Genomic DNA, 25,714 nt, shown 5'->3' on the forward strand with positions numbered 1-25,714 from the left:
AGGTAATTAGCCATGTGGTTATACGGTTTTAGATATGATCATCATTGTAGCGGTAAAAGTCATCAACTACATTCTTTGAGTACAGCGGAAAAGGCGAATAAATGTACTTTTTGACATTATTTCAAAATCATACTTAATGAGTTTTATGTTTTTGGTAACTGTAAGGAAATAAGCTGTTAATGATTTTTTTTCAATAGAAATATGAAGAAATTCAAGAAGTGCATTTAGTGAATTTGTGCCGAAAATGCACTTTAATTAATTTTACCACTAAGTGTGCGCGTGCACGGATCTTCCTTTGACTTTCCTCTATTTTCTGATTTTTTTCCCTTCTATATATACACACAAGTTTATTCTATTAAACCCAATTATCACCTATATTTTTCAATTAAAGGACGACTCGGCCTCTAACACCGTACCACATTTGTTATACTGTTATAGCTTATGTGACATTATTTCATACTGTTGGTATTATTAGTGCCGGATTTATTTCAGATGTATTGCCTTTATAGATGTTTCTGCAGTCTTTATTGCATTGCATTTTTGACTCCACAATTCAAGAGTAACTCTCTGTGAAATAACGCAAAACATTGGATTTTCAACGTTTATTTTGACTCTATGAAACCTCTGCTGGTTAATCTTAAGGGTGTAAAAATGCTATTGCTGAGGCGGGCTTCTATTCTTTAAATAAACTAGCAGCTTTCAATGTTACACATAATTTCCAATAATGCAATAGATCAGGGGTGGCCAACTCCAGTCCTCAAGGGCCACTAACAGGCCAGCTTTTAAGGCTATCCCTGCTTCAGCACAGGTGGCTCAGAAATGTGCTGAAGCAGGGATATCCTGAAAACCTGACCTGTTGGTGGCCCTTGAGGACTTGAGTTGGACACCCCCTGGCCTATACAATGTATTTTTATAGAGATGTTATACTTATTAATATATACTAGCTGAGAGACCCGGCGTTGCCCGGGATGTAAATGCGTAATAGGTAGTATTATTTATAAATCGTGGAACAATAGGTGAGTATTTGTTGTAAAGGTTTCGGGGGGGGGGAGAAAGGGGAGCGGGGGGGGAGAAAGGGGAGCGGGGGGGGGAGAAAGGGGAGCGGGGGGGGAGAAAGGGGAGCGGGGGGGGGGAGAAAGGGGAGCGGGGGGGGGGAGAAAGGGGGGCGGGGGGGGAGAAAGGGGAGCGGGGGTGGAGAAAGGGGAGCGGGGGAGAAAGGGGAGCGGGGGGGGAGAAAGGGGAGCGGGGGGGAGAAAGGGGAGCGGGGGGGAGAAAGGGGAGCGGGGGGGAGAAAGGGGAGCGGGGGGGGAGAAAGGGGAGCGGGGGGGAGAAAGGGGAGCGAGAAAGGGGAGCGGGGGGGGGGAGAAAGGGGAGCGGGGGGGGAGAAAGGGGAGCGGGGGGGGGAGAAAGGGGAGCGGGGGGGGGAGAAAGGGGAGCGGGGGGGGGAGAAAGGGGAGCGGGGGGGGAGAAAGGGGAGCGGGGGGGGAGAAAGGGGAGCGGGAGGGGAGAAAGGGGAGCGGGGGGGGAGAAAGGGGAGCGGGGGGGGAGAAGGGAGCGGGGGGGGGAGAAAGGGGAGCGGGGGGGGGAGAAAGGGGAGCGGGGGGGGGAGAAAGGGGAGCGGGGGGGGAGAAAGGGGAGCGGGGGAGGGAGAAAGTGGAGTGGGGGAAAGGGGAGCGGGGGGGGGGGGAAAGGGGAGCGGGGGGGGGAAAGGGGAGCGGGGGGGGGGGGAAAGGGGAGTGGGGGGGGGGGAAAGGGGAGTGGGGGGGGTGGAGAGCAGTGGGCATATGTATTGTCATAATTTATGTATGGGCATTTCCCCCCCCTCCTCCATGCGTCCGTCCCCCTGCTGGTTCGGCTGGTGGCCCCCCCGTTCCCCCTGACTCCCCCCCCCGGCGCCCGCTTGGTCCCCCGATGTGCCGTCCTGCTGAGTGAGGCGTGCAGGCGGCTGCAGGAAGCGCCCTGTGTGTGCCTAAGACTCGCGCTCCCCCCCCCCCCGGCGCCAGCTCGATGTGGCGTCCGGCTGAGCGGCGGTAGGAAGCGCCCTGTGTGGGCCTGAGGCTGAGGCGGGACGCGCAGTGGGCCTGAGGCTGAGGCGGCACGCGCAGTGGGCCTGAGGCTGAGGCGGGACGCGCAGTGGGCCTGAGGCTGAGGCGGGACGCACAGTGACTTACCTGAGCGGGTGGTAGCGCCGGGGAGGTAAGGGAGCGGCTGGGGTAGGAGGGCCGCGCTTCCCGTCCGGAGCCAGTGCAGGACGGCGCACGTGAGGGGGGGGAGGGGGGCGGACAGAGGGGGTGTGTGTCTGTGTGTGTGTGTGTGTAGAGCTGCTGTGTTGTGTGTGTGTGTGTATAGAGCTGATGTGTTGTGTGTGTGTGTGTGTGTATAGAGCTGCTGTGTTGTGTGTGTGTGTATAGAGCTGCTGTGTTGTGTGTGTGTGTGTATAGAGCTGCTGTGTTGTGTGTGTGTGTGTGTATAGAGCTGCTGTGGTGTGTGTGTGTATGTGTGTGTATAGAGCTGCTGTGTTGTGTGTGTGTGTGGCCCGTCACTCCGCCTCAGGCCAATGAGAGGTGTGCGGGGGCGGGCGACCCAAGGGACCAATGAGATTTCCCCTAGGGACACCGGACATCCAGGCAGGCAAACATACAGTGCTTTCACTAATATAGTATAAGATTTGCTTTTTCTGTTTATTTATACAGTACTTCGTGGTACACTGGCATTCTAGAAGCGGTGAGAGCGGAGCGATCCGTCCTACCCGGAGCTCCCAAGATTTTATTCATACCATGTTTTAAAAACGAATACCATGATTCATCTACTAAATCAGACAACAAGCACTAAGATTTGCCACAGTATTTTGGATAAGCTTTTGACACTTGTGAGTATCACGAAATCTCAAATTCCCAAATTGTAACCATGTATTGTTTCCCTAACTTTGTGCCCAGGACATACATGAAAACGAGCGGTAACAATGTATTCCTGCCTGGTGAAACTTTTTATAAATAAATAAGATTCCCTGAAGTCCAACACTTTATTTATAAAATGTTTTACCAGGAAGTAACACATTGAGAGTTACCTCTCGTTTTCACGTATGTCCTGGACACAGTTATGATGACAAATACATGGTTACAAATACATAGTTACATTAAGTGAGAAGTGTTATAAACTATATACAAGACATTGCATGCACAGTAAGAGATCATATATATTATAGGCGTGTGAAACAATTACAGACCAAATTAAAATTTGAGACCACTTTAGTTTTGAACGACTGGTGGCGGCTGTGAGAGTCTCCGGTAGATTGTTGTAGTTTTGGGGTGCACGATGAGAGGAGTACATGGATACTTTGTTGAACCTTGGGACCATGAACAGTCTTTGTAGTCAGATCTCAGGTGATAAGTGCTGCATGTGGTAGGGGTGAGGAGCTTGTTCAGGTAGCTGGGTAGCTTGCCCAGAAAGTATTTGAAGGCAAGACAGGAAAGTTGAACATTGCGCCTAGACTCAAGTGATGACCAATCTAGTCCTTTGAGCATTTCGCAGTGATGTGTGTTGTAATTGCATTGGAGAACAAAACGACATATTGAATTGTAGAGGGTGTCAAGTTTGATAAGGTGGGTTTGGGGTGCCGTGCTATGTCCCCATAGTCTATTATTGGCATTGGCATCTGCTGTGCGATACGCTTTCCGACCAGCAGGCTTAGGGAGGATTTGTTCCTACTTTGATAACATATTGCCCTATATTCTGTTTTGTTCTTGTATTTTTCGGTTACTTCATTGTGCTCGTCTGTTTTGGACAAACGAACATGCTTGAGAAGGATTGGTGGAAGAATTCTTTTAAAAGGGTTTGAGCTGCAATTAGTATTTACTTTTACATTATATTATACACTATATTAATACTTTGATTATTATACACGATTGTTGTTCTGAATCTGTGTTATATCACTTGGGATCACTTTTTAAAATACATTGGCGCACTTGAATTATTTCACTTGTTTCATTTTGTTTATACATGTCCTTAAGAGGACACAGAACTCCTTATTCACAGTATGTGTGGTGAGGGGCGCCCTTTGTAACACTTTTTTCACTACATGCTATCCCCACCCTGGCTTTATAGTCTGTGATCAATTTCCCATACATTCTTTATCTTCTGCATTCCTTTGGCATAACGTGTGGGGAGTATTTCTTTTCTTTGTATCCAGTGCCTACAGCTAGAACCTAAATCATGTATTTGGCATCCAAGGAGGGAAAGTTGAGAGAAGTTTTGCTTCTCTGAAGATTTACTTCCCTTGTTGACACCTCTGTGTCCCAGCCACATACTAAATATTAACCTCTTTTGTACAGGGACGTGACACATTAGGTCAGGAGTGGTTAACTCCAATCCTCACGGGCTACCAACAGGACAGGTTTTAAGGATATCCCTGCTTCAGCACAGGTGGCTCAGTAAACAACTGAGCCACCTGTGCCGAAGCAGGGATATCTTTAAAATCAGAGCTGTTGGTAGCCCGTGAAGATTGGAGTTGGCTACCCCTGCAATAGATCAATGAATACCATTTTCCAAAAGATTTTCCAAAATAAATGTCATGATTCACATCATGGCGTCTTGGAAAGCACAATACAACATACGCAATGGGACCAGAGCATGTATGTAAAGCGAAAATGTACTTAAAGTGAAGCACTCCCTTTTTCCCACTAATCGATGCATGTACTGTACTGCAATCGTCATACACGTGCATAACTGATGTAAATAATGCATGTGTAACAGGCTCTCTAGTCTCTCTGCTTGCGCACAGCTTCGGTACAGGTAGGGAGCCGGTATTGCTGTTCAGGACGTGCTGACAAGCGCATGCGCAAAGTGCTGTTTGCCTATTGGGCGATATGTCCTTACTTGCGAGTGTACTTAAAGTGAGTGTCCTTAAACTGGGGTATGCCTGTACTCGTCATCACCACATTGGTCTCAGGGAAATAATGACGTCGTAAGATGTTTCCCTGCGTCCCATGACCGGGATTTGTACATAATGACAACAAGGAGACACTGGGAAGGTTAGAAGCTTTAATTTGCTTTGAAACAATCCACCGCCACACACTCTGTAATGATTTGCCATTAAAGTGCTTACAGATTTCTGAAGTTAAAACAGGTTTATTTTATTATTTATTTATTTTTTTTAACATTTTTTCACATTTTTTTTACCAGAAATAAAAAGCAGTTTGTCCCCCCCTCCCCCCAAAACAAAATAAGCGGCAGTTTGGTTATGACAATCTGATGAATAAAAGTCTTATAGTACAAATAAGAAATGCATTGAGCCAGGGGGGAGTCTGTAGAAAACATTCATCTCAGAACAGGGCTCGCTCTTCGAATCGTTTAAAGTCAGAGCCTGTTTCAGCCCACTTGACTCAATCAGTGGCTTAGTCAAAGACTGAGTCACCTGTGCAGAAGCAGGGATATCCTGAAAACCTGACCTATTGGGGGGGGTGAAGAGGTCAAGAGCACTGTAGTTGAGAACCCCTTGTTTAATGCTCTGACACCCTGTGAACATATATACTGGTTAAAACACCCCTAAGTATACATTTCACACATTACTTTAGATGAGCAGTACCGGTTTAGGAGAATGCCAGAGCCCGTGAGATTGTACAAACTACCGGCTTGATTCACGATTGAGATTTTTGGTTGGTGTTTTTATTCCTCCTTCCCACCACTCTTTGTAGTTTCACTTTCTGGTTCAAGCTTAGCCCTTGCGGCTGCTTTAAAACAGAAGTTGTTTTACCATCAGACTAACTCTTTCTGAAGAGGCGTATTTTAACTGATGATATTGCTCTGGGTATAAGACAAATCAAACAGCCTACCAATCCTCTGAATGCCAGCCTCGCCGCTGGTTCAATGCAATTTACAGTGTCTTTAATTAACCACGATGCATCTGTAAAAGCCCCACGAAAAAAAAAAAAAAAGGAACATGAGTTAAAAAAAAAAAAAAATATATGGAAAAATATATTTCCATGTACAAACGGTTATATCAAAATAGCTTTTGGATAGACAGACACTGTCAGCCCTTTAACTCCCTCATCTGCTGGAGTGTCCTGCAGGTGTAGGCTTCTCTGGCAGGGAAGGGGTTTAGGTGTGCATGAAAGTTATTAGAATAGCTAAAGATTTTCTCCGTTATTTTTTTTTTTTTTTTGTGACCTCTCACTAAGAATTTCCTTTCTACTCTTGAATCAGGAAGGATCGCATCAGGCTGCAAAATGTATGTACAAACACACAGAGATATATATATATATTTATATACAAGCTCAGATTAGGAGGAAGGCAACAGTCTACTCTTTCTTTTTGGCAACGGTCAGCTCCACCTTGGGCAATCGGAAACCCGCCTTGGTGCCACTGTCGTTGCTAGAGGAGGAAGAGACCCTGGACTTACGAGAGGACAGAGATGCACCACTCCCCTGGACGTTTTCATCATCACTCAGCGTGACCTCATAACAACCCTTCGACTTAGACCCCAGACCCCCGAATGTGCCAAATTTGATCTTTGAATGCTTCCCCTTTTTTTTCCCCCCTTCCAAAGACGCCGCTCCCCCCTCTACTTCCAGAGTACCACTGGGCGAGGACTGGGTGGACTCTTCCTTCTCCTCGCTTAGAGAGGAAGACCTGTGCCTTTGGTTTTTGCTAGTGAACAGGGAGAACTCGTATTTTGGGGACTTCTCTTTGGGGGAGACGCTTACCCCACCTAACTCCAAACCGGCTGACCCCAGCCCTCCCTCGGCAGAGCCCAAACTAGCCTTTGAGCTCTTCAAATCACCCTTTGACCCGGACACGGAGATGTCGGGGAGACTGGCGTCACCTTTACCTTTTGCCTTGGAGAAGTTGAACTTGGGCATTTTTATCTTGGACTTTTTGATTTTTATGTCACCCTCTTCCAATTCTAGATCAGCCTGGCCCGACCCTCCAAGCCTCACGTCTGCTTTAGGGAAGTCTACGTCAACGCCCACCTCCCTCCCGCTCAACTCGGGTCCAGAGGTTGTAAATTTAGGCATCAAGAGCCTGGGGAAGGTAATTGTACCCGTTTGACTTTCTAAATTACCCTGTGTGGTGCTCATCTTAAACTGCCCATCTACACTGGGTCCACTCAGACCCCCCTCTATCTTTGGTCCTGCTATTCTTACCCCACCTGGCCCTTTAAACTCCAGTGATGACCCTTGAATGTTTCCGCTCACTCCCTGCCCTCGCAAATCAATTTCAGGTTTCCCCATACCGAATGAAAGTCCTCGAATGTCTCCTTTAAGCTGAGCTCCACTAGCATCGATATCTGCTTTCGGAAGTTTAATGTGGCCGTCGCTATCTTGGCCCTGAAGGGTAGAACCTGACATACTGAAACCAGGAGCTCCCACTGACATACCACCCTTTATTTTTGGGTCTTTTGCACTCAGGTCAATCCCAGGAGATGACACTTTAGGTACGAACGGCATTTGAATTGAAGGCCCTTTCACACTAATATCAGAACCTTCCATTTTGGCGGAGGCATGAGGCAGTTCAATCTTTGGCCTGGATAGAGAGACATCCCCCTTCAGAAACTTAACACTGGGGCCTTGCAAATCTGGACCAGACAGTTCCATCTGGGGCAGTTTAATCTGACCACCTAAACCATTCACATCAATGCCTGGCACCCCAACATCAACTTTCTGTCCTTTCAAACCACCAGAAATGCCAAAATCACCTCCAATCTTTGGTCCTTTCAAGTTCACATCGAAGTCAGGGTCAGAAACCTTTGGAGACGAAATATCAAGTGAGGGACCTTTCAGATTCCCAACTAACTCAGGCATCTTGAGATCAGGAGCAAGCACATCCATGCTTGCTAATCCCACCCCACACCTAAACTTGGACTCAGGAAATTCAGTCCCAATACCTGCATCAGGTCCCTCCACTGAAGGGCCAGAGATTCCGAATGTAGGCATGCTCAATTTGGGCATCTTAATCTTCCCACCTGAACCAGACACATCAATGCCAGGGGAATTTAAATTTAGATTTCCAGAAACACCCATATCCCCCTTAATCTTTGGTCCTTTCAAGTTCAAATCTATATCCGGGGTGGTCATCTTTGGCACTGGGGAACCTATTGAAACACTAGGTCCTTTAAGGTTGACATCTGGGGCACCGAGGTTGAGATCCAGGCTAGGAGCCCTCACATCTCCTCCAAACTTTGGGCCAGATACCTCCATGTCCTCTTTGGGAAGTGAGAGGTCAGCACCTGGTAACTCCACCTTTGGGCCTGACATATTGAAGGTCGGAAGTTTGAATTTGGGTTTCTTAGCCTTTATATCGGGACCCTCAATGCCAACGCCAGGAGAGGACAAATCAATTTCAGGTGTTTTTAATCCACTCCCAATCTCCAAATCCGGAGTCATCAGCTCTGCTTTAGGACTATGCAGGGAGGCCTCGCCTTTTAATTTAGGAGATTTGATGTCAAACTCAACATCAGGGAAACTGATTTTCCCAAAGAGAGGTTTGCGGGTTTTAGGTGCCTTTATGCCTATGGGCGATTTTAACGCTGTGTCCCCAGCCGAAATATTTACATCCATATCAGGGGCATTTAGATTTATATCACCATCTCCGCCAGGCACACTTACATCAAACCCACCTTTTTTTCCTTTGATTTTGGGGCCACTCATGTGAATTTTGGGCATTTTAAATTTGCCTCTCTTTCCTTTACCCCCCATGCTTATATCAGGGGTGTCTGCATCCAATTCTACCTCCGGAGATGTGATATCCAGTGATGGGATTTTCATGTCTGCTTTTGGGGATTTCATGCCAAAACCAAACTTTGGTTTCTTAGCCTTGGGCAATTTCAGATTACCTTCAGGGCCCTCAATTTCCACTCCTGGACCTTTCAATCCAACACCAGGAGTCTCAAGGCTGACAACAGGTACCTTGACGTCAATTTTAGGACCTTTCAAATCCCCCTCTACTTTTGGGCAAGTAAGATCAATGCCTCCCTTCAAATTTGGTCCTTTCAAGTCTATATCACCTTCGAGATTATTGCCAGAAATGCCTGCCCCTCCCTTAAACTTGGGTCCTTTCAGATTCAGGTCTATGTCAGGCATGGAAACTTTAGGTAAATTGACATTCATTGAGGGCATCTTAAATGTTGAACCTTTCACTTTCCCCTCTGGGCCCTCAAAGTCTAATTCTGGAGCTCCAATAGCTACCTTTGGACCGGAAATATCAATTTCACCTTTTGGCAGTTTAACATCTACGTCGGGACGTTCCACTTTGGGTCCTGAAATCCCAAATTTGGGCATTTTAAATTTAGGCATTTTCAGCTTTCCTTCGGGACCTTCCAGATCAACATCTGGCATTTCTAGATCAAACTCTGGACCTTTCAGTTCGCCTTCCAATTTTGGGCCTGAAATGTCTGCTCCTCCCTTCCACTTGGGACCTTTCAGATTTAGATCAATATCAGGCATTGAAACTTTAGGTAAATTAACATTCATTGAGGGCATCTTAAATTTGGGACCCTTCACGTTCCCCTCTGGACACTCAATATCAAAATCTGGAGCCTCAATATCAACTCTTGGACCCGATATATTTAGGTCACCTTTTGGAAGTTTAACATCCACATCTGGACCTTCCCCCTTGGGGCCAGAAATGCCAAATTTAGGAACGTTGAATTTGGGCATTTTTAGTTTTCCCTCTGGACCTTTCAGATCTAAATCTGGAGCCTCAAGATTAACTACTGGGCCTTTTATGTCTATTTCTGGATGTTTTAAATCACCTTCTAGTTTGGGTCCTGAAATATCAGCTCCACCCTTCCATTTGGGACCTTTCAGATTCAGGTCAATGTCAGGCATGGACACTTTAGGTAAATTGACATTCATAGAGGGTATCTTGAACTTCGAGCCTTTAATCTTTCCTTCCGGACCATCAATGTTTACATCTGGAATATCTATATCCATCTTTGGACCAGAAATATCAAAGTCACCTTTTGGTAATTTCACATCAACATCTGGGTCATCCACTTTGGGGCCTGAAAAGCCAAATTTAGGTAGACTAAATTTAGGCATTTTCAGTTTGCCCTCTGGACCCTCAATGTCTATATCTGGAGCCTCAATATCTAATTCTGGGCCTTTCAGATCCCCCTCTAACTTGGGTCCTGAAATGTCAGCTCCTCCATTCCACTTGGGACCTTTCAGATCCAGGTCAATATCAGGCATGGACATTTTCGGTAAATTAACATTCATAGAGGGCATTTTAAATGTAGGACCCTTCCCTTTACACTCTGGTCCCTTAATGTCTAATTCAGGAGCCTCCAGATCAAAGTCTGGGCCTTTGATGTCAACTTTGGGACCTTTTAAATCTCCTTTACGTTTGGGACCCTTGAGATTCAGGTCAAAATCAGGCATGGAAACTTTTGGTAAATTGACATTCATTGATGGCATCTTAAATGTAGAACCCTTCACTTTTCCATCAATATCAAGGTCTGGAGCATTAATATCTACCTTTGGTCCGGACATATCAAAGTCACCCTTTGGCAAATTTATGTCAACATCTGGGCCTTCCACTCTGGGGCCAGAAAAACCAAACTTCGGAAGATTAAATTTGGGCATTTTGAGTTTTCCCTTCCCTTCTGGGCCTTCTAAATCTATGTCTGGGGCTTCAAGGTCTATTTCAGGGCCTTTTAGATCACCCTGCAACTTAGGACTAGAGATCTCAGCTCCTCCCTTCCATTTGGGGCCTTTCAGATTGAGGTCAATATCAGGCATAGATACCTTGGGTAAGTTAACATTCATTGAGGGCATTTTAAATTTGGAACCTTTCACTTTCCCCTCTGGACCCTCAATGTCTAATTCTGAAGCCTCAAGATCCAAGTTTGGGCCTTTCAAATCTCCCTCCAGTTTGGGTCCTGAAATGTCTGCTCCTCCTTTCCCCTTTGGACCTTTTAGATTTAGGTCAAGGTCAGGCATAGATATGTTGGGTAAGTTAACATTCATTGAGGGCATCTTAAATTTGGGACTTTTCACTTTGCCCTCAATGTCTAAATCTGGAGCTTCGATATCTATTTTTGGACCCGATAGATCAATGTCGCCTTTTGGAAGTTTAACATTCACATCTGGACCTTCCACTTTAGGTCCAGAGAAACCAAACTTAGGCATTTTAAATTTTGGCATTTTCAGTTTTCCTTCTGGGCCTTCCAGTTCAACATCTTGCATTTCCACATCTACCGCTGGCCCCCTGATGTCAAGTTTAGGGCCTTTCAAATCTCCTAGTTTGGGGGCAGACACATCTACATCCCCTTTCCAGTTGGGACCTTTGACATTTAGATCAAAATCAGGCATGGACATTTTAGGTAGATGCATTGAGGGCATCTTGAATTTGGAACCTTTCACTTTTCCATCCACGTCTAAATCTGGAGCTTCGAAATCAACATCTGGACCCTTGATATCAACGTTGGGACCTTTCAAATCCCCTTCCAGTTTAGGACCTTTTTGATTCAGGTCAATGTCAGGCATGGACACCTTTGGCAAGTTAACATTCATTGAAGGCATCTTAAATTTAGAACCCTTCACTTTTCCATCTGGACCCTGAATGTTTAACTCTGGAGCCTCCAAGCATCCTGATACATCAGCTCCTCCTTTCCACTTGGGACCTTTCAGATTCAGGTCAATATCAGGCATGGACATTTTCGGTAAATTAACATTCATTGAGGGCATCGTAAATTTAGGACCTTTAATCTTTCCTTCTGGGCCCTCAATGTCAACATCTGGTACATCAATGTCTACCTTTGGGCCTGATAGATCAAGGTTTCCTTTAGGTAATTTCACATCAAAATCTGGTCCTTCTACTTTGGAGCCAGATATGCCAAACTTAGGTAGGTGGAATTTGGGCATTTTCAGTTTTCCCTTCCCTTCAGGACCTTCAATGTCTATATCAGGAGCTTCAAGATTGAGTTCTGGACCTTTTAGATCACCTTCCATTTTGGGGGCTGAAATATCTGCTCCTCCCTTCCAGTTTGGGCCTTTCAGATTTAGATCAATATCAGGCATTGATACTTTTGGTAAATTAACATTCATTGAGGGCACCTTAAATTTAGAACCTTTCACTCTCCCCTCTGGGCCCTCAATGTCCAAATCTGGAGCTTTGATATCTACCTTTGGACCCGATATATCAAACTCACCTTTTGGAAGTTTAACATCCACATCTGGACCTTCCACTTTTGGGCCAGAAAATCCAAATTTGGGGAGGCTGAACTTTGGCATTTTTAGCTTCCCCTTTGCATCAGGCCATTCAATGTCTAAATCTGGAGTCTCAAGGTCTATATCTGGTGTCTTGATGTCAAGCTTAGGTCCTTTCAGTTCACCTTCAATTTTTGGGCCTGTGACATCCACATCTCCTTTTACCTTTGGTCCCTTTAAGTTTAATTCAACATCGGGCATGGAAACTTTGGGACTAGTGATGTGTAATGAGGGCATTTTGAATTTGGGACTTTTAACTTTGGCTTCTGGATGAGAAATGTCAATATCAGGGCCATGGATGTCCAGTTCAGATTTTGGAAGCTTTACATCCATGCTGGGTGCCTGGACTTTGGGACCCGAAAAATTAAACTTGGGCATCTTAAATTTCGATTTCTTGACCTTTCCCTCAGGTATTTCAAGGTCTACTTTTGGGCCACTGATGTCCAAATCAGGGCCTTTGAGACTGCCCCCCTTGGAAATTGAAGCATCAATGTCACCTTTAACTTTAGGCCCTTTCAGATTCAGGTCAACTTCTGGCATTGAGATACTGGGTTTAGAAAAACCCCATGAGGGTAATTTAAATTTGGAGCCTTTCACTTTCCCTTCAGGCATCTCGACTGATAAACTTGGGGATGGAATGTCAATTTCAGGACCTTTCATTTCAACCTTCGGGGCCTTCAAATCAGCTTCCAAATTTGCCTCTGGTATGTCTATATCCCCCTTAAATTTGGAACCTTTCAGATTCAGGTCAATGTCAGGCATTGACACTTTTGGTAAATTGACATTCATTGAAGGCATCTTAAATGTTGAACCCTTCACCTTCCCTTCTGGCCCCTCAATGTCTATATCTGGAGCCTCAAGATCCAATTTGGGCCCTTTCAGATCTCCCTCCAGTTTAGGTCCTGAAATATCAGCCCCTCCCTTCCACTTGGGGCCTTTCAGGTCAATGTCAGGCATAGACATTTTTGGTAAATTGACATTCATTGAGGGCATTTTGAATTTAGGACCTTTCACTTTCCCCTCTGGACCTTCAATATCAATCTCTGGAGCCTCAAGATCTATATTTGGACCAGAAATATCAAGGTTGCCCTTTGGCAGATTGATATCTACATCTGGGCCTTCAAGTTTGGGACCAGAAAAGCCAAACTTTGGCATATGGAATTTGGGCATTTTCATTTTCCCTTTAGGACCTTCCAGGTCTATATCTGGAGCCTCAAGATCAAAATCTGGCCCTTTTATGTCTACTTCTGAACCTTTTAAATCACCTTCCAGTTTGTGGCCTGAAATATCAGCTCCTCCCTTCCATTTTGGACCTTTCAGATTCAAGTCAATGTCAGGCATAGACATTTTTGGTAAATTGACATTCATTGAGGGCATCTTAAATCCAGGACCCTTCACCTTTCCCTCTGGTCCCTCAATGTCTATATCGGGAGCCTCAATATCTAATTTGGGACCCTTCATATCTCCTTCCAGTTTAGGTCCTGAAATATCAGCCCCTCCCTTCCACTTGGGGCCTTTCAGGTCAATGTCAGGCATAGACATTTTTGGTAAATTGACATTCATTGAGGGCATTTTGAATTTAGGACCTTTCACTTTCCCCTCTGGACCTTCAATATCAATCTCTGGAGTCTCAAGATCTATCTTTGGACCAGAAATATCAAGGTTGCCCTTTGGCAGATTGATATCTACATCTGGGCCTTCAAGTTTGGGACCAGAAAAGCCAAACTTTGGCATATGGAATTTGGGCATTTTCATTTTCCCTTTAGGACCTTCCAGGTCTATATCTGGAGCCTCAAGATCAAAATCTGGCCCTTTTATGTCTACTTCTGAACCTTTTAAATCACCTTCCAGTTTGTGGCCTGAAATATCAGCTCCTCCCTTCCATTTTGGACCTTTCAGATTCAAGTCAATGTCAGGCATAGACATTTTTGGTAAATTGACATTCATTGAGGGCATCTTAAATCCAGGACCCTTCACCTTTCCCTCTGGTCCCTCAATGTCTATATCGGGAGCCTCAATATCTAATTTGGGACCCTTCATATCTCCTTCCAGTTTAGGTCCTGAAATATCAGCCCCTCCCTTCCACTTGGGGCCTTTCAGGTCAATGTCAGGCATAGACATTTTTGGTAAATTGACATTCATTGAGGGCATTTTGAATTTAGGACCTTTCACTTTCCCCTCTGGACCTTCAATATCAATCTCTGGAGTCTCAAGATCTATCTTTGGACCAGAAATATCAAGGTTACCCTTTGGCAGATTGATATCTACATCTGGGCCTTCAAGTTTGGGACCAGAAAAGCCAAACTTTGGCATATGGAATTTGGGCATTTTCATTTTTCCTTTAGGACCTTCCAGGTCTATATCTGGAGCTTCAAGATCAAAATCTGGTCCTTTTATGTCTATTTCTGAACCTTTTAAATCACCTTCCTGTTTCGGGCATGAAATATCAGCTCCTCCCTTCCATTTTGGACCTTTCAGATTCAAGTCAATGTCAGGCATAGACATTTTTGGTAAATTGACATTCATTGAGGGCATCTTAAATCCAGGACCCTTCACCTTTCCCTCTGGTCCCTCAATGTCTATATCGGGAGCCTCAATATCTAATTTGGGACCCTTCATATCTCCTTCCAGTTTAGGTCCTGAAATATCAGCTCCTCCTTTCCACTTGGGGCCTTTCAGGTCAATGTCAGGCATAGACATTTTTGGTAAATTGACATTCATTGAGGGCATTTTGAATTTAGGACCTTTCACTTTCCCCTCTGGACCTTCAATATCAATCTCTGGAGCCTCAAGATCTATCTTTGGACCAGAAATATCAAGGTTGCCCTTTGGCAGATTGATATCTACATCTGTGCCTTCAAGTTTGGGACCAGAAAAGCCAAACTTTGGCATATGGAATTTGGGCATTTTCATTTTCCCTTTCCCTTCAGGACCTTCCAGGTCTATATCTGGGGCCTCAAGATCAAAATCTGGCCCTTTTATATCCATTTCCGGACCTTTTAAAACACCTTCCAGTTTGGGGCCTGAAATATCAGCCCCTCCCTTCCACTTGGGGCCTTTCAGGTCAATGTCAGGCATGGACATTTTTGGTAAATTGACATTCATTGAGGGCATCTTAAATTTGGAACCTTTAATTTTCCCTTCTGGACCCTCGATGTCCAATTCTGGAGCTTCAATATCTACTTTGGGACCAGATATATCAAAGCCACCTTTTGGAAGTTTAACATCCACATCTGGACCTTCTAATTTGGGTCCAGAGAAGCCAAACTTAGGCATTTTAAATTTTGGCATTTTCAGTTTTCCATCTGGACCTTCCAGATCAACACCTGGCATTTCTAGATCAACCTCTGGAACTTTGATGTCAAGTTTAGGACCTTTCAAATCAGCTTCCACTTTGGGCACAGACACATCTACATCCCCTTTCCAGTTGGGACCCTTCAAATTCAGATCAAAATCAGGCATCGACACTTTAGGGAGATGCATGGTGGGCATCTTAAATTTGGGACCCTTCACTTTCCCATCAACATCTAAATCTGGAGCTTCAAGATCACACTCTGGACCCTTCAGATCTCCTTCCAGTTTAGTGCCAGATATGTCAGCGTCACCCTTCCATTTGGGGCCTCTAAGATTTAGGTCAATGTCAGGCATAGATACCTTGGGTAAGTTAACATTCATTGAGGGCATCTTGAATTTTGAACCTTTTACTTTCCCATCTGGACCATTAATGTCTAATTCTGGAGCCTCGAGGTCCAGTTCTGGACCTTTCAGATCTCCCTCCAATTTGTGTCCCGAAATGTCAGCTCCTCCCTTCCACTTGGGGCCTTTCAGATTCAGGTCGATGTCAGGCATGGACATTTTAGGCAAATTCACATTCATTGAGGGCATGTTAAATTTGGAACCCTTAATTTTCCCCTCCGGGCCCCCAATATCAAGCCCTGGAGCATCAATATCTACCTTTGTACCTGAAATATCAAGGTTGCCCTTTGGCAATTTTACATCCACATGTGGACCTTCCACTTTGGGGCCGGACATACCAAACTTGGGCATATGAAATTTGGGCATTTTTAATTTTCCCTTCCCTTCAATGTCTAATTCTGGGGCATCAAGATCAACCTCTGGACATTTTATGTCTATTTCTGGACCTTTCAGATCACCTAGTTTTGGACCTGAAATATCAGCTCCTCCCTTCCATTTGGGGCCTTTCAGATTCAGGTCAATATCAGGCATGGATACCTTTGGTAAATTCACATTCATTGAGGGCATCTTAAATTTAGGACCCTTCACTTTACCATCTGGACCCTCAATATCAATCTCTGGACCCTCAAAACCTGCCTTTGGACCAGAAATATCAATGTCACATTTTGGAAGTTTAACATCAACATCTGGACCTTCTACTTTAGGACCAGAAAAGCCAAACTTGGGCATTTTCAATTTTCCTTTACCTTCTATATCTGGAGCCTCAAGATCAACATCTGGGCCTTTAATGTCTATTTCTGGACCTTTTAGATCACTTTCTATCTTAGGTCCTGAAATGTTAGCCCCTCCCTTCCACTTGGGACTTTTCAGATTCAGGTCAACATCAGGCATGGAGACTTTTGGTAGATGCATTGAGGGCATCTTAAATTTACCCTTTACTTTTCCTTCTGGACTTTCTAGGTCTAATTCTGGAGCTTCAATATCTACCTTTGGACCAGAAATATCAATGTCACTTTTTCGAAGTTTAACATCTATATCTGGACCTTCTACTTTAGGTCCAGAAAACCCAAACTTTGGCATATGGAATTTGGGCATTTTGAGCTTTCCTTTTCCTTCGGGGCCTTCTATGTCTATATCTGGTGCCTCAAAATCGAGAGCTGGACCTTTAATATCAACCTCAGGACCTTTCAAATCTAGTTTAGGGCCTGAAATATCAGACCCTTTCCATTTGGGACCTTTCAAGTTAAAATCAACATCAGGCATGGATACTTTAGGTAAATTCACATTCATTGAAGGCATCTTAAATTTGGGACTTTTCACTTTTCCCTCTGGACCCTCAATGTCTAGGACTGGAGCCTCAAGATCAACTTTCGGGTCCTTGATATCAACTTTAGGACATTTCAAATCACCTTCGATTTTTGGACCTTTTAAATTCAGATCAATATCAGGCATGGAAACTTTGGGTAAATTGACATTCATTGAGGGCATCTTAAATTTAGGACTCTTCACTTTACCCTGTGTACCCTCAATGTCTAACTCTGGAGCTTCAATATCAATATCACCTTTTGGAAGTTTAATATCAACATCTGGACCTTCTACTTTGGGGCCAGAAAAGCCAAACTTTGGCATATGGAATTTGGGCATTTTGAGTTTTCCTTTTCCTTCTGGGCCTTCTATGTCTATATCTGGTGCCTCAAGATCAACTTTTGGGCATTTTATATCAATTTCTGGACCTTTCAAATCTCCTTCCAATTTGGGTCCTGAAATGTCAGCCCCTCCCTTCCATTTAGGACTTTTGAGATTCAGATCAACATCAGGCATGGACACTTTTGGAAGATGCATTGAGGGCATCTTGAATTTGGAACCCTTTACTTTCCCTTCTGGAACCTCAATATCAATATCTGAAGTTTCAAGATCTACCTTTGGACCTGATATATTGAAATCACCTTTTGGAAGTTTAACATCCACATCTGGACCTTCCACTTTAGGACCAGAGAAACCAAACTTTGGCAGATGGAATTTGGGCATTTTGAGTTTTCCCTTCCCTTCAGGGCCTTCAATGTCTAAATCTGGAGACCCAATTTCAACTTCTGGACCTTTCAATTCTCCTAATTTAGGGCCTGAAATGTCTGCTCCTCCCTTCCACTTAGGACCTTTTAGGTTAAAATCAACATCAGGCATGGACACTTTTGGTAAATTAACATTCATTGAGGGCATCTTAAATTTGTGACCCTTCAGTTTACCCTCTGGACCCTCAATGTCTAACTCTGGAGCGCCAATATCTACGTGTGGACCAGAAATATCAATGGCACCTTTTGGAAGTTTAACATCTACATCTGGACCTTCTACGTTGGGGCCAGAAAAGCCAAACTTAGGCATTTTAAATTTAGGCATTTTTAGTCTTCCTTCTGGACTTTCCATATCAACATCTGGCATTGCTAGATCAACCTCTGGACACTTTATGTCAAGTTTAGGACCTTTCAAATCTCCTTCCACCTTGGGGACAGACACATCTACATCCCCTTTCCAATTAGGACCTTTTAGATTCAGATCAATATCAGGCATGGACACTTTAGGGAGATGCATTGAGGGCATCTTGAATTTGGGACCCTTCACCTTCCCATCAACATCTAAGTCTGGAGAATCAAAATCAACCTCTGGACCCTTAATGTCAACTTTGGGACTTTTCAAATCCCCTTCTAGTTTGTGGCTTGAAATGTCAGTTCCTCCCTTCCATTTGGGGCCTTTAAGATTCAGATCAACATTAGGCATGGACATTTTTGGCAAGTTGACATTCATTGAAGGCATCTTAAATTTAGGACCCTTCACTTTCCCCTCTGGACACTCAATATCTAATTCTGGAGCATCAAGATCTACTTCTGGGAATTTCAATTCTCCTTCCAGTTTAGGACTTGAAATATCAGCCCCTCCCTTCCATTTTGGACTTTTCATATTCAGGTCAATGTCAGGCATGGATACTTTAGGTAGATGCATGGAGGGCATGTTAAATTTAGGACCTTTCACCTTTCCATCAACATCTAAATCTGAAGTCCCAAGATGAACCTCTGGAACAGTGATGTCAACTTTGGGACCTTTCAAATCCCCTCCTGAAATATCAGCTCCTCCTTTCCACTTGGGGCCTTTCAGGTCAATGTCAGGCATAGACATTTTTGGTAAATTGACATTCATTGAGGGCATTTTGAATTTAGGACCTTTCACTTTCCCCTCTGGACCTTCAATATCAATCTCTGGAGTCTCAAGATCTATCTTTGGACCAGAAATATCAAGGTTACCCTTTGGCAGATTGATATCTACATCTGGGCCTTCAAGTTTGGGACCAGAAAAGCCAAACTTTGGCATATGGAATTTGGGCATTTTCATTTTTCCTTTAGGACCTTCCAGGTCTATATCTGGAGCTTCAAGATCAAAATCTGGTCCTTTTATGTCTATTTCTGAACCTTTTAAATCACCTTCCTGTTTCGGGCATGAAATATCAGCTCCTCCCTTCCATTTTGGACCTTTCAGATTCAAGTCAATGTCAGGCATAGACATTTTTGGTAAATTGACATTCATTGAGGGCATCTTAAATCCAGGACCCTTCACCTTTCCCTCTGGTCCCTCAATGTCTATATCGGGAGCCTCAATATCTAATTTGGGACCCTTCATATCTCCTTCCAGTTTAGGTCCTGAAATATCAGCTCCTCCTTTCCACTTGGGGCCTTTCAGGTCAATGTCAGGCATAGACATTTTTGGTAAATTGACATTCATTGAGGGCATTTTGAATTTAGGACCTTTCACTTTCCCCTCTGGACCTTCAATATCAATCTCTGGAGCCTCAAGATCTATCTTTGGACCAGAAATATCAAGGTTGCCCTTTGGCAGATTGATATCTACATCTGGGCCTTCAAGTTTTGGACCAGAAAAGCCAAATTTAGGCATATGGAATTTGGGCATTTTCATTTTCCCTTTCCCTTCAGGACCCTCAATGTCTATATCTGGAGCCTCAAGATCCAATTTGGGCTCTTTCAGATCTCCCTCCAGTTTAGGTCCTGAAATATCAGCTCCCCCCTTCCATTTATGGCCTTTTAGATTTAGATCCACATCAGGCATGGAAACCTTTGGTAAATTTACATTCATTGAGGGCATCTTGAATTTAGGACCTTTCACTTTGCCCTCTGGACCCTCAATCTCTACCTCTGGAGCTTCAAAATCTACCTTGGGACAAGATATATCAAGACTGCCCTTTGGAAGTTTAACATCCACATCTGGACCTTCCACTTTGGGGCCAGAAAATCCAAATTTAGGCATTTTAAATTTTGGCATTTGCAGTTTTCCTTCTGGGCCTTCCAGAACAACATCTGGCATATTGTGATCAATCTCCAGACCCTTAATGTCAACTTTGGGACCTTTCAACTCTCCTTCGATTTTGGGAACAGACACATCTACATCCCCTTTCCAATTAGTACCTTTCCGATTCAGATCAAAATCAGGCATTGACATTTTAGGGAGATGCATGGAGGGCATCTTGAATTTGGTACCTTTCACTTTACCATCAAAGTCTAAATCTGGAGCCTCAAGTTCAAGCTTTGGACCCTTGATATCAACATCTGGACCTTTCAGATCTCCCTCCAATTTGGGTCCTGAAATGTCAGCTCCTCCCTTCCACTTGGGGCTTTTCAGATTCAGGTCGATGTCAGGCATAGACACTTTAGGCAAATTCACATTCATTGAGGGCATGTTAAATTTGGGACCCTTAATTTTCCCCTCTGGACCCTCAATATCCAACCCTGGAGCATCAATATCTACCTTTGTACCTGAAATATCAAGGTTGCCCTTTGGCAATTTTACATCCACATGTGGACCTTCCACTTTGGGGCCGGACATACCAAACTTGGGCATATGGAATTTGGGCATTTTCATTTTTCCCTTCCCTTCAGGACCTTCAATGTCTAATTCTGGGGTATCAAGATCAACCTTTGGACATTTTATATCTATTTCTGGACCTTTCAGATCACCTTCCAGTTTTGGACATGAAATATCAGCTCCTCCCTTCCATTTGGGGCCTTTCAGATTCAGGTCAATGTCAGGCATGGATACCTTTGGTAAATTCACATTCATTGAGGGGATCTTAAATTTAGGACCCTTCACTTTACCATCTGGACCCTCAATATCAATCTCTGGACCCTCAAAATCTACCTTTGGACCTGAAATATCAATGTCACCTTTTGGAATTTTAACATCAACATATGGACCTTCTACTTTAGAACCAGAAACACCAAACTTGGGCATATGGAATTTGGGCATTTTCAATTTCCCTTTACCTTCTATATCTGGAGCTTCAAGATCAACCTCTGGGCCTTTCAGATCTCCCTCTAATTTGGGGCTCGAAATGTCAGCTCCTCCCTTCCAGTTGCGGCCTTTCAGATTAAGGTCAACATCTGGCATGGAAACCTTAGGTAAATTTACATTCATTGAGGGCATCTTAAATGTAGGACCTTTCACCTTCCCCTCGGGACCCTGAATGGCTAAATCTGGTGCCTCAAGTTCAAGCTTTGGACCCTTGATGTCAACTTTTGGGCCTTTCAAATTCCCTTCTAGTTTGGGACCCGAGATGTCAGCCCCTTCCTTCCACTTGGGACCTTTCAAATTTAGGTCAACATCAGGCATGGAAACTTTAGGTACATTCACATTCATTGAGGGCATATTAAATTTAGAACCCTTTACTTTTCCCTCTGGACCCTCAATATCTACCTTTGGGCCAGAAATATCAATGCTCGCTTTTGGAAGTTTAGCATCCACATCAGGACCTTCTACTTTAGATCCAGAAATTCCAAATGTTGGCATTTTAAATTTAGGCATTTTTAGTTTTCCATCAGGACCTTCCAGATCAACGTCTACTTTTGGGACAGATACATCTACATCCCCTTTCCCAGTAGGATCTTTTAGATTTAGATCAAAATCAGGCATGGACACTTTAGGGAGATTCATTGAGGGCATCTTGAATTTGGGACCTTTCACCTTCCCATCAACATCTAAATCTGGAGCTTCAAGACAGACATCTGGACCCTTGATATCAACTGTTAGGCCTTTCAAATCTCCTTCCAGTTTAGGGGCCGAGATGTCAGCTCCTCCCTTAAATTTAGAACCTTTCAGATTAACATCAGGCATGGAAACTTTGGGTAAATTCACATTCAATGAGGGCATCCTAAATTTAGTACCCTTCACTTTGCCCTCTGGACTCTCAATATCTAGCTCTGGACCTTCAATATCTACCTTTGGACCAGATATATCAAAGTCAGCTTTTGGGATTCTAACATTCATGTCTGGACCTTCCACTTTGGGGCTGGAAATACCAAACTTTGGCATTTTAAACGTGGGCATTTTATGTTTTCCTTCTGGACCCTCCAGATTCACATCTGGCATATCTACATTAACCTCTGAACCCTTGATGTCAACTTTGGGACTCTTCAAAACCCCTTCTAATTTGGGGCCTGAAATGTCTGCTCCTCCCCTCCACTTGGAACCTTTCAAATTTAGGTCCAAGTCAGGCACAGACACATTTGGTAAGTCAACATTCATTGAGGGCATCTTAAATGTAGGACCCTTTACTTTCCCCTCTGACTTTCCAATGTCTAAATCTGGAGTCTCAAGTTCAACCTTTGGTCCTTTAATGTCAACTTTAGGACCTTTGAAATCCTGTATCAGTTTGGGGTCAGATATGTCAGCCTCTCTCTTCCATTTGGGACCTTTTAGATTCAGATCAACATCAGGCATGGAAACTTTTGGCAAGTCAACATTCATTGATGGTGTCTTGAATTTAAGACCTTTAACCTTCCCCTCAAAATCAATTTCTGGAGCTTTGATATCTACTTTTGGAGCCGACATATCAAAGTAACCTTTTGGAAGTTTAACATCTACATCTGGACCTTCCACTTTGGGCCCAGAAAATCCCTTCATATCAACTTTGGGACCTTTAAAATCCCCTTCCAGTTTGGGGCCTAGAACGTCAGCGCCACCCTTCCACTTGGCCCCTTTCAGATTGAGGTCAACATCAGGCACGGACACTTTTGGTAAATTCACATTCATTGATGGCATCTTAAATGTAGGACTCTTCCCCTCAATGTCTAAATCTGGGGCCTCTACTTCAACCTCTGGACCCTTGATAGCAACGTTGGGACCTTTTAAATCTTTTAGTTTGGGACCTGAAAATTCAGCCCCTCCCCTCCATTTGGGACCTTTCAGATTGAGGTCAACATCTGTCGTGGAAACTTTAGGTAGATCAACATTCATGGACGGCATTTTAAATGTAGGACCCTTCATCTTCCCCTCTGGACTCTCAAAATCTACTTTTGGAGAAACAATATTTATTCTTGGACCTGATATATCAATGTCACCTTTTGGAAATCTATGGTCTACATCAGAGCCTTCCAATTTGGTGCTCGAAATGCCAAACTTGGGAAAGTTAAATTTTGGCATTTGAATATTTCCCCCAGGGATTTCAGCTTTTACCTCTGGGGCCATCAGGTTTACTCTTTGGCCTTCTGCCTTTATCCCGGTCAAATTAACAGCAGGGGCTGTAGTACTTCCCTCTATCTTTGGAGATCCAACACCGAGGCTGAGATCTGGACTCTGTCCAGATAACCCAACCTTTGGCATCTGAAATTTGACATCTCTGCCTTTCATCTCAACATGTGGTCCTTTCAAATTAACATCATGGGCTTTTACATCAATACTCGGAACCCGAATCTTACCCTCTAGCTGCGAGCCTGCCAATTGAATGTCTGGAGCTGCGACTCTGGTCTCAACCTTTGGTACAGAGGCATCAACATTCACCTGTGGAAGTTCCACACCAACTTCCGCAGCTCCGTCCTTAGTTCCTGAGAAACCAAACTTTGGCATTCTAAATGTAGGTATGTGGATCCCACCCCCCAAACTATCAATGTCAATTTGAGGTCCTTTCACATCGACAGTAGGCGCTGTCAGATCCATTTTCGGAGCCTTTACCTCGCCTTTGATCGCTGGTCCTCTGACATCCAATTGAGGGGCTTTGACGTCGAGCCCCCCTTGAGACACTATGACTTGGCTACCTGTGCTGTTCACCTTTTGTCCTGAAATTCCAAACTTTGGCATTTGGAATGTGGGCATCTTCATCTTTCCTTCAGGGAATTCCACTTCCACCGTTTCGCCGCTCAATTCGTTCACGTCTATTTTCGGCCTGGACATGGAGATCTCTGCCTTTGGTGCGCTTGTATCTGCGACAGACACATTGGCTCCTCTGTAGCTGAACTTAGGTAGCGACACACTGCCTTCAAGCGCCTGATCAACGACGTGCGGATCTGTGAAGCCGATTCCAGGTCTCTGAATATCTGCTGTTATCTTCCCTCTGGGAACATCTGGTAAAGAAATCCCAGTCTGAGTTTGTTGGGCAGAAAGATTAGCATCAGTTTGTGGTGATGTGACACCGAAGGCGAGGCCTTCAACTTTAACCCCTGCCGGTTTCTTGACATCAAACTGAGGTCCCCTGATGGTGACGCTGGATGACTGAAAGCCACCTTTTGATGTCGGCAAAGTAGTGTCCAAGCCAGGAGTCTTAATGTCAACAGTCGGCTTTGCTGTAACGTCAAACTCTGACCCTCTTACAATGCGGCCTCTCCAATCTACGTCCATGGAAGAGACTCCAGCAACATCAGAGCCCCTATGGCTGACATCTTGGTCTGCTCTAAACCTGGATGTTTTTACATCAATTTTTCGCTCAGAACTCTGGAATTTCGGTCCAGAAACACTTATTCCTGGCAAGTCAATTCCACCTGAGGAGCTGCTGCTCGTCCTGACGTTAGCATTGCTGCGGACCTGGACTCCGGGAAACTCAAATGCTCCCCCTCTCTGCTCTTGATAGCGGACATTGGTGGTGGTGTGCATGCTCACAGAGTCTCCTGGTAGGGAGACTCCAGACCCGGCTGTCGCAAGACTGTATTCTCCTCCTGCCTGGAAGCTTTTCCCGGACACATCAGCTCCTGGGATTTTGATCATTGTTTTTCCCTCATCCGTGTCCACGCTGGTTTTGGAAATCTGTGTGATCTCGTGCCGGGGAATCTTTATCTTGTACTCGGGGCTAGTGATGTCGATCTCCTTGGAGTCTTGGGATCCGGTCACGTCCACGGTGTAGGCCGTCACCTTTCTGGTGACGGTGATTGTCCTTGTCTGCGTCTCTGGCTCCAAAATCTCCTCCGACTTTAGGCGTGGCTTGATCTTCTTTGTGTAGATTCGTCTGTATTCCTCGTCATCTCCACTCTGGAAGAGATGTGTATTTTAGCCCCACTTCTACATTAAGAGAATTATAGGTGCAGTTCCCCCATAAAAGTGACCTATCCTGAAAATGCCCAAAATATGATACCAACCTTGTGTATTTAGTTTTACCTGGCTGATTACTACTAGCCAACTTTAGCTTTGGGCTCATTTTATAGGTGAAATAAAGCCGTCTATTGTACAGTAAAGAGAAAAAATATATAAATAATAAACATGCAGGGGGGACTGCATATTACCAGACATATTTATAGATATGAGACTGTTCTTTGACTGGAATCACCCAGAGCCACCACACTGATCTCTCTAACATAACAAGGAATTAGTTAGTGCCTTTCAGAGGAGAAATCTAAATGCGCTCATTAAGTTAACAAAAAATTCCCTTTAAGTTTGACGGCACTGCGTGTCATGGACCTTCCAGGACCTTTCCAATAAAATTCACTGCTAATTGAGAACTGGGTCTGAGATGTCCCAGAGAGATGACCACAGTGATGACATCCACAAATGTG

At 44.3% G+C, this 25,714-nt stretch overlaps 1 protein-coding gene across 2 annotated transcripts in view; it reads right to left on the reverse strand.

Moving 5' to 3' along the window:
• Positions 1–5,026: 5,026 nt before the first annotated feature.
• AHNAK (AHNAK nucleoprotein) overlaps positions 5,027–25,714 on the reverse strand; it is a 37,134-nt gene continuing 16,446 nt past the window's right edge. For both annotated transcript variants that reach the window (XM_075570075.1, XM_075570074.1), the window contains exon 5: positions 5,027–25,193. In XM_075570075.1, the coding sequence (XP_075426190.1) occupies positions 6,297–25,193 (18,897 nt within the window). In that variant the 3' untranslated portion in view covers positions 5,027–6,296. The remainder of the gene's footprint in view (positions 25,194–25,714) is intronic.

This window comes from Ascaphus truei, chromosome 14 (genome assembly GCF_040206685.1).
Source record: "Ascaphus truei isolate aAscTru1 chromosome 14, aAscTru1.hap1, whole genome shotgun sequence".
NCBI classification, from domain to species: Eukaryota; Metazoa; Chordata; class Amphibia; order Anura; family Ascaphidae; genus Ascaphus; species Ascaphus truei.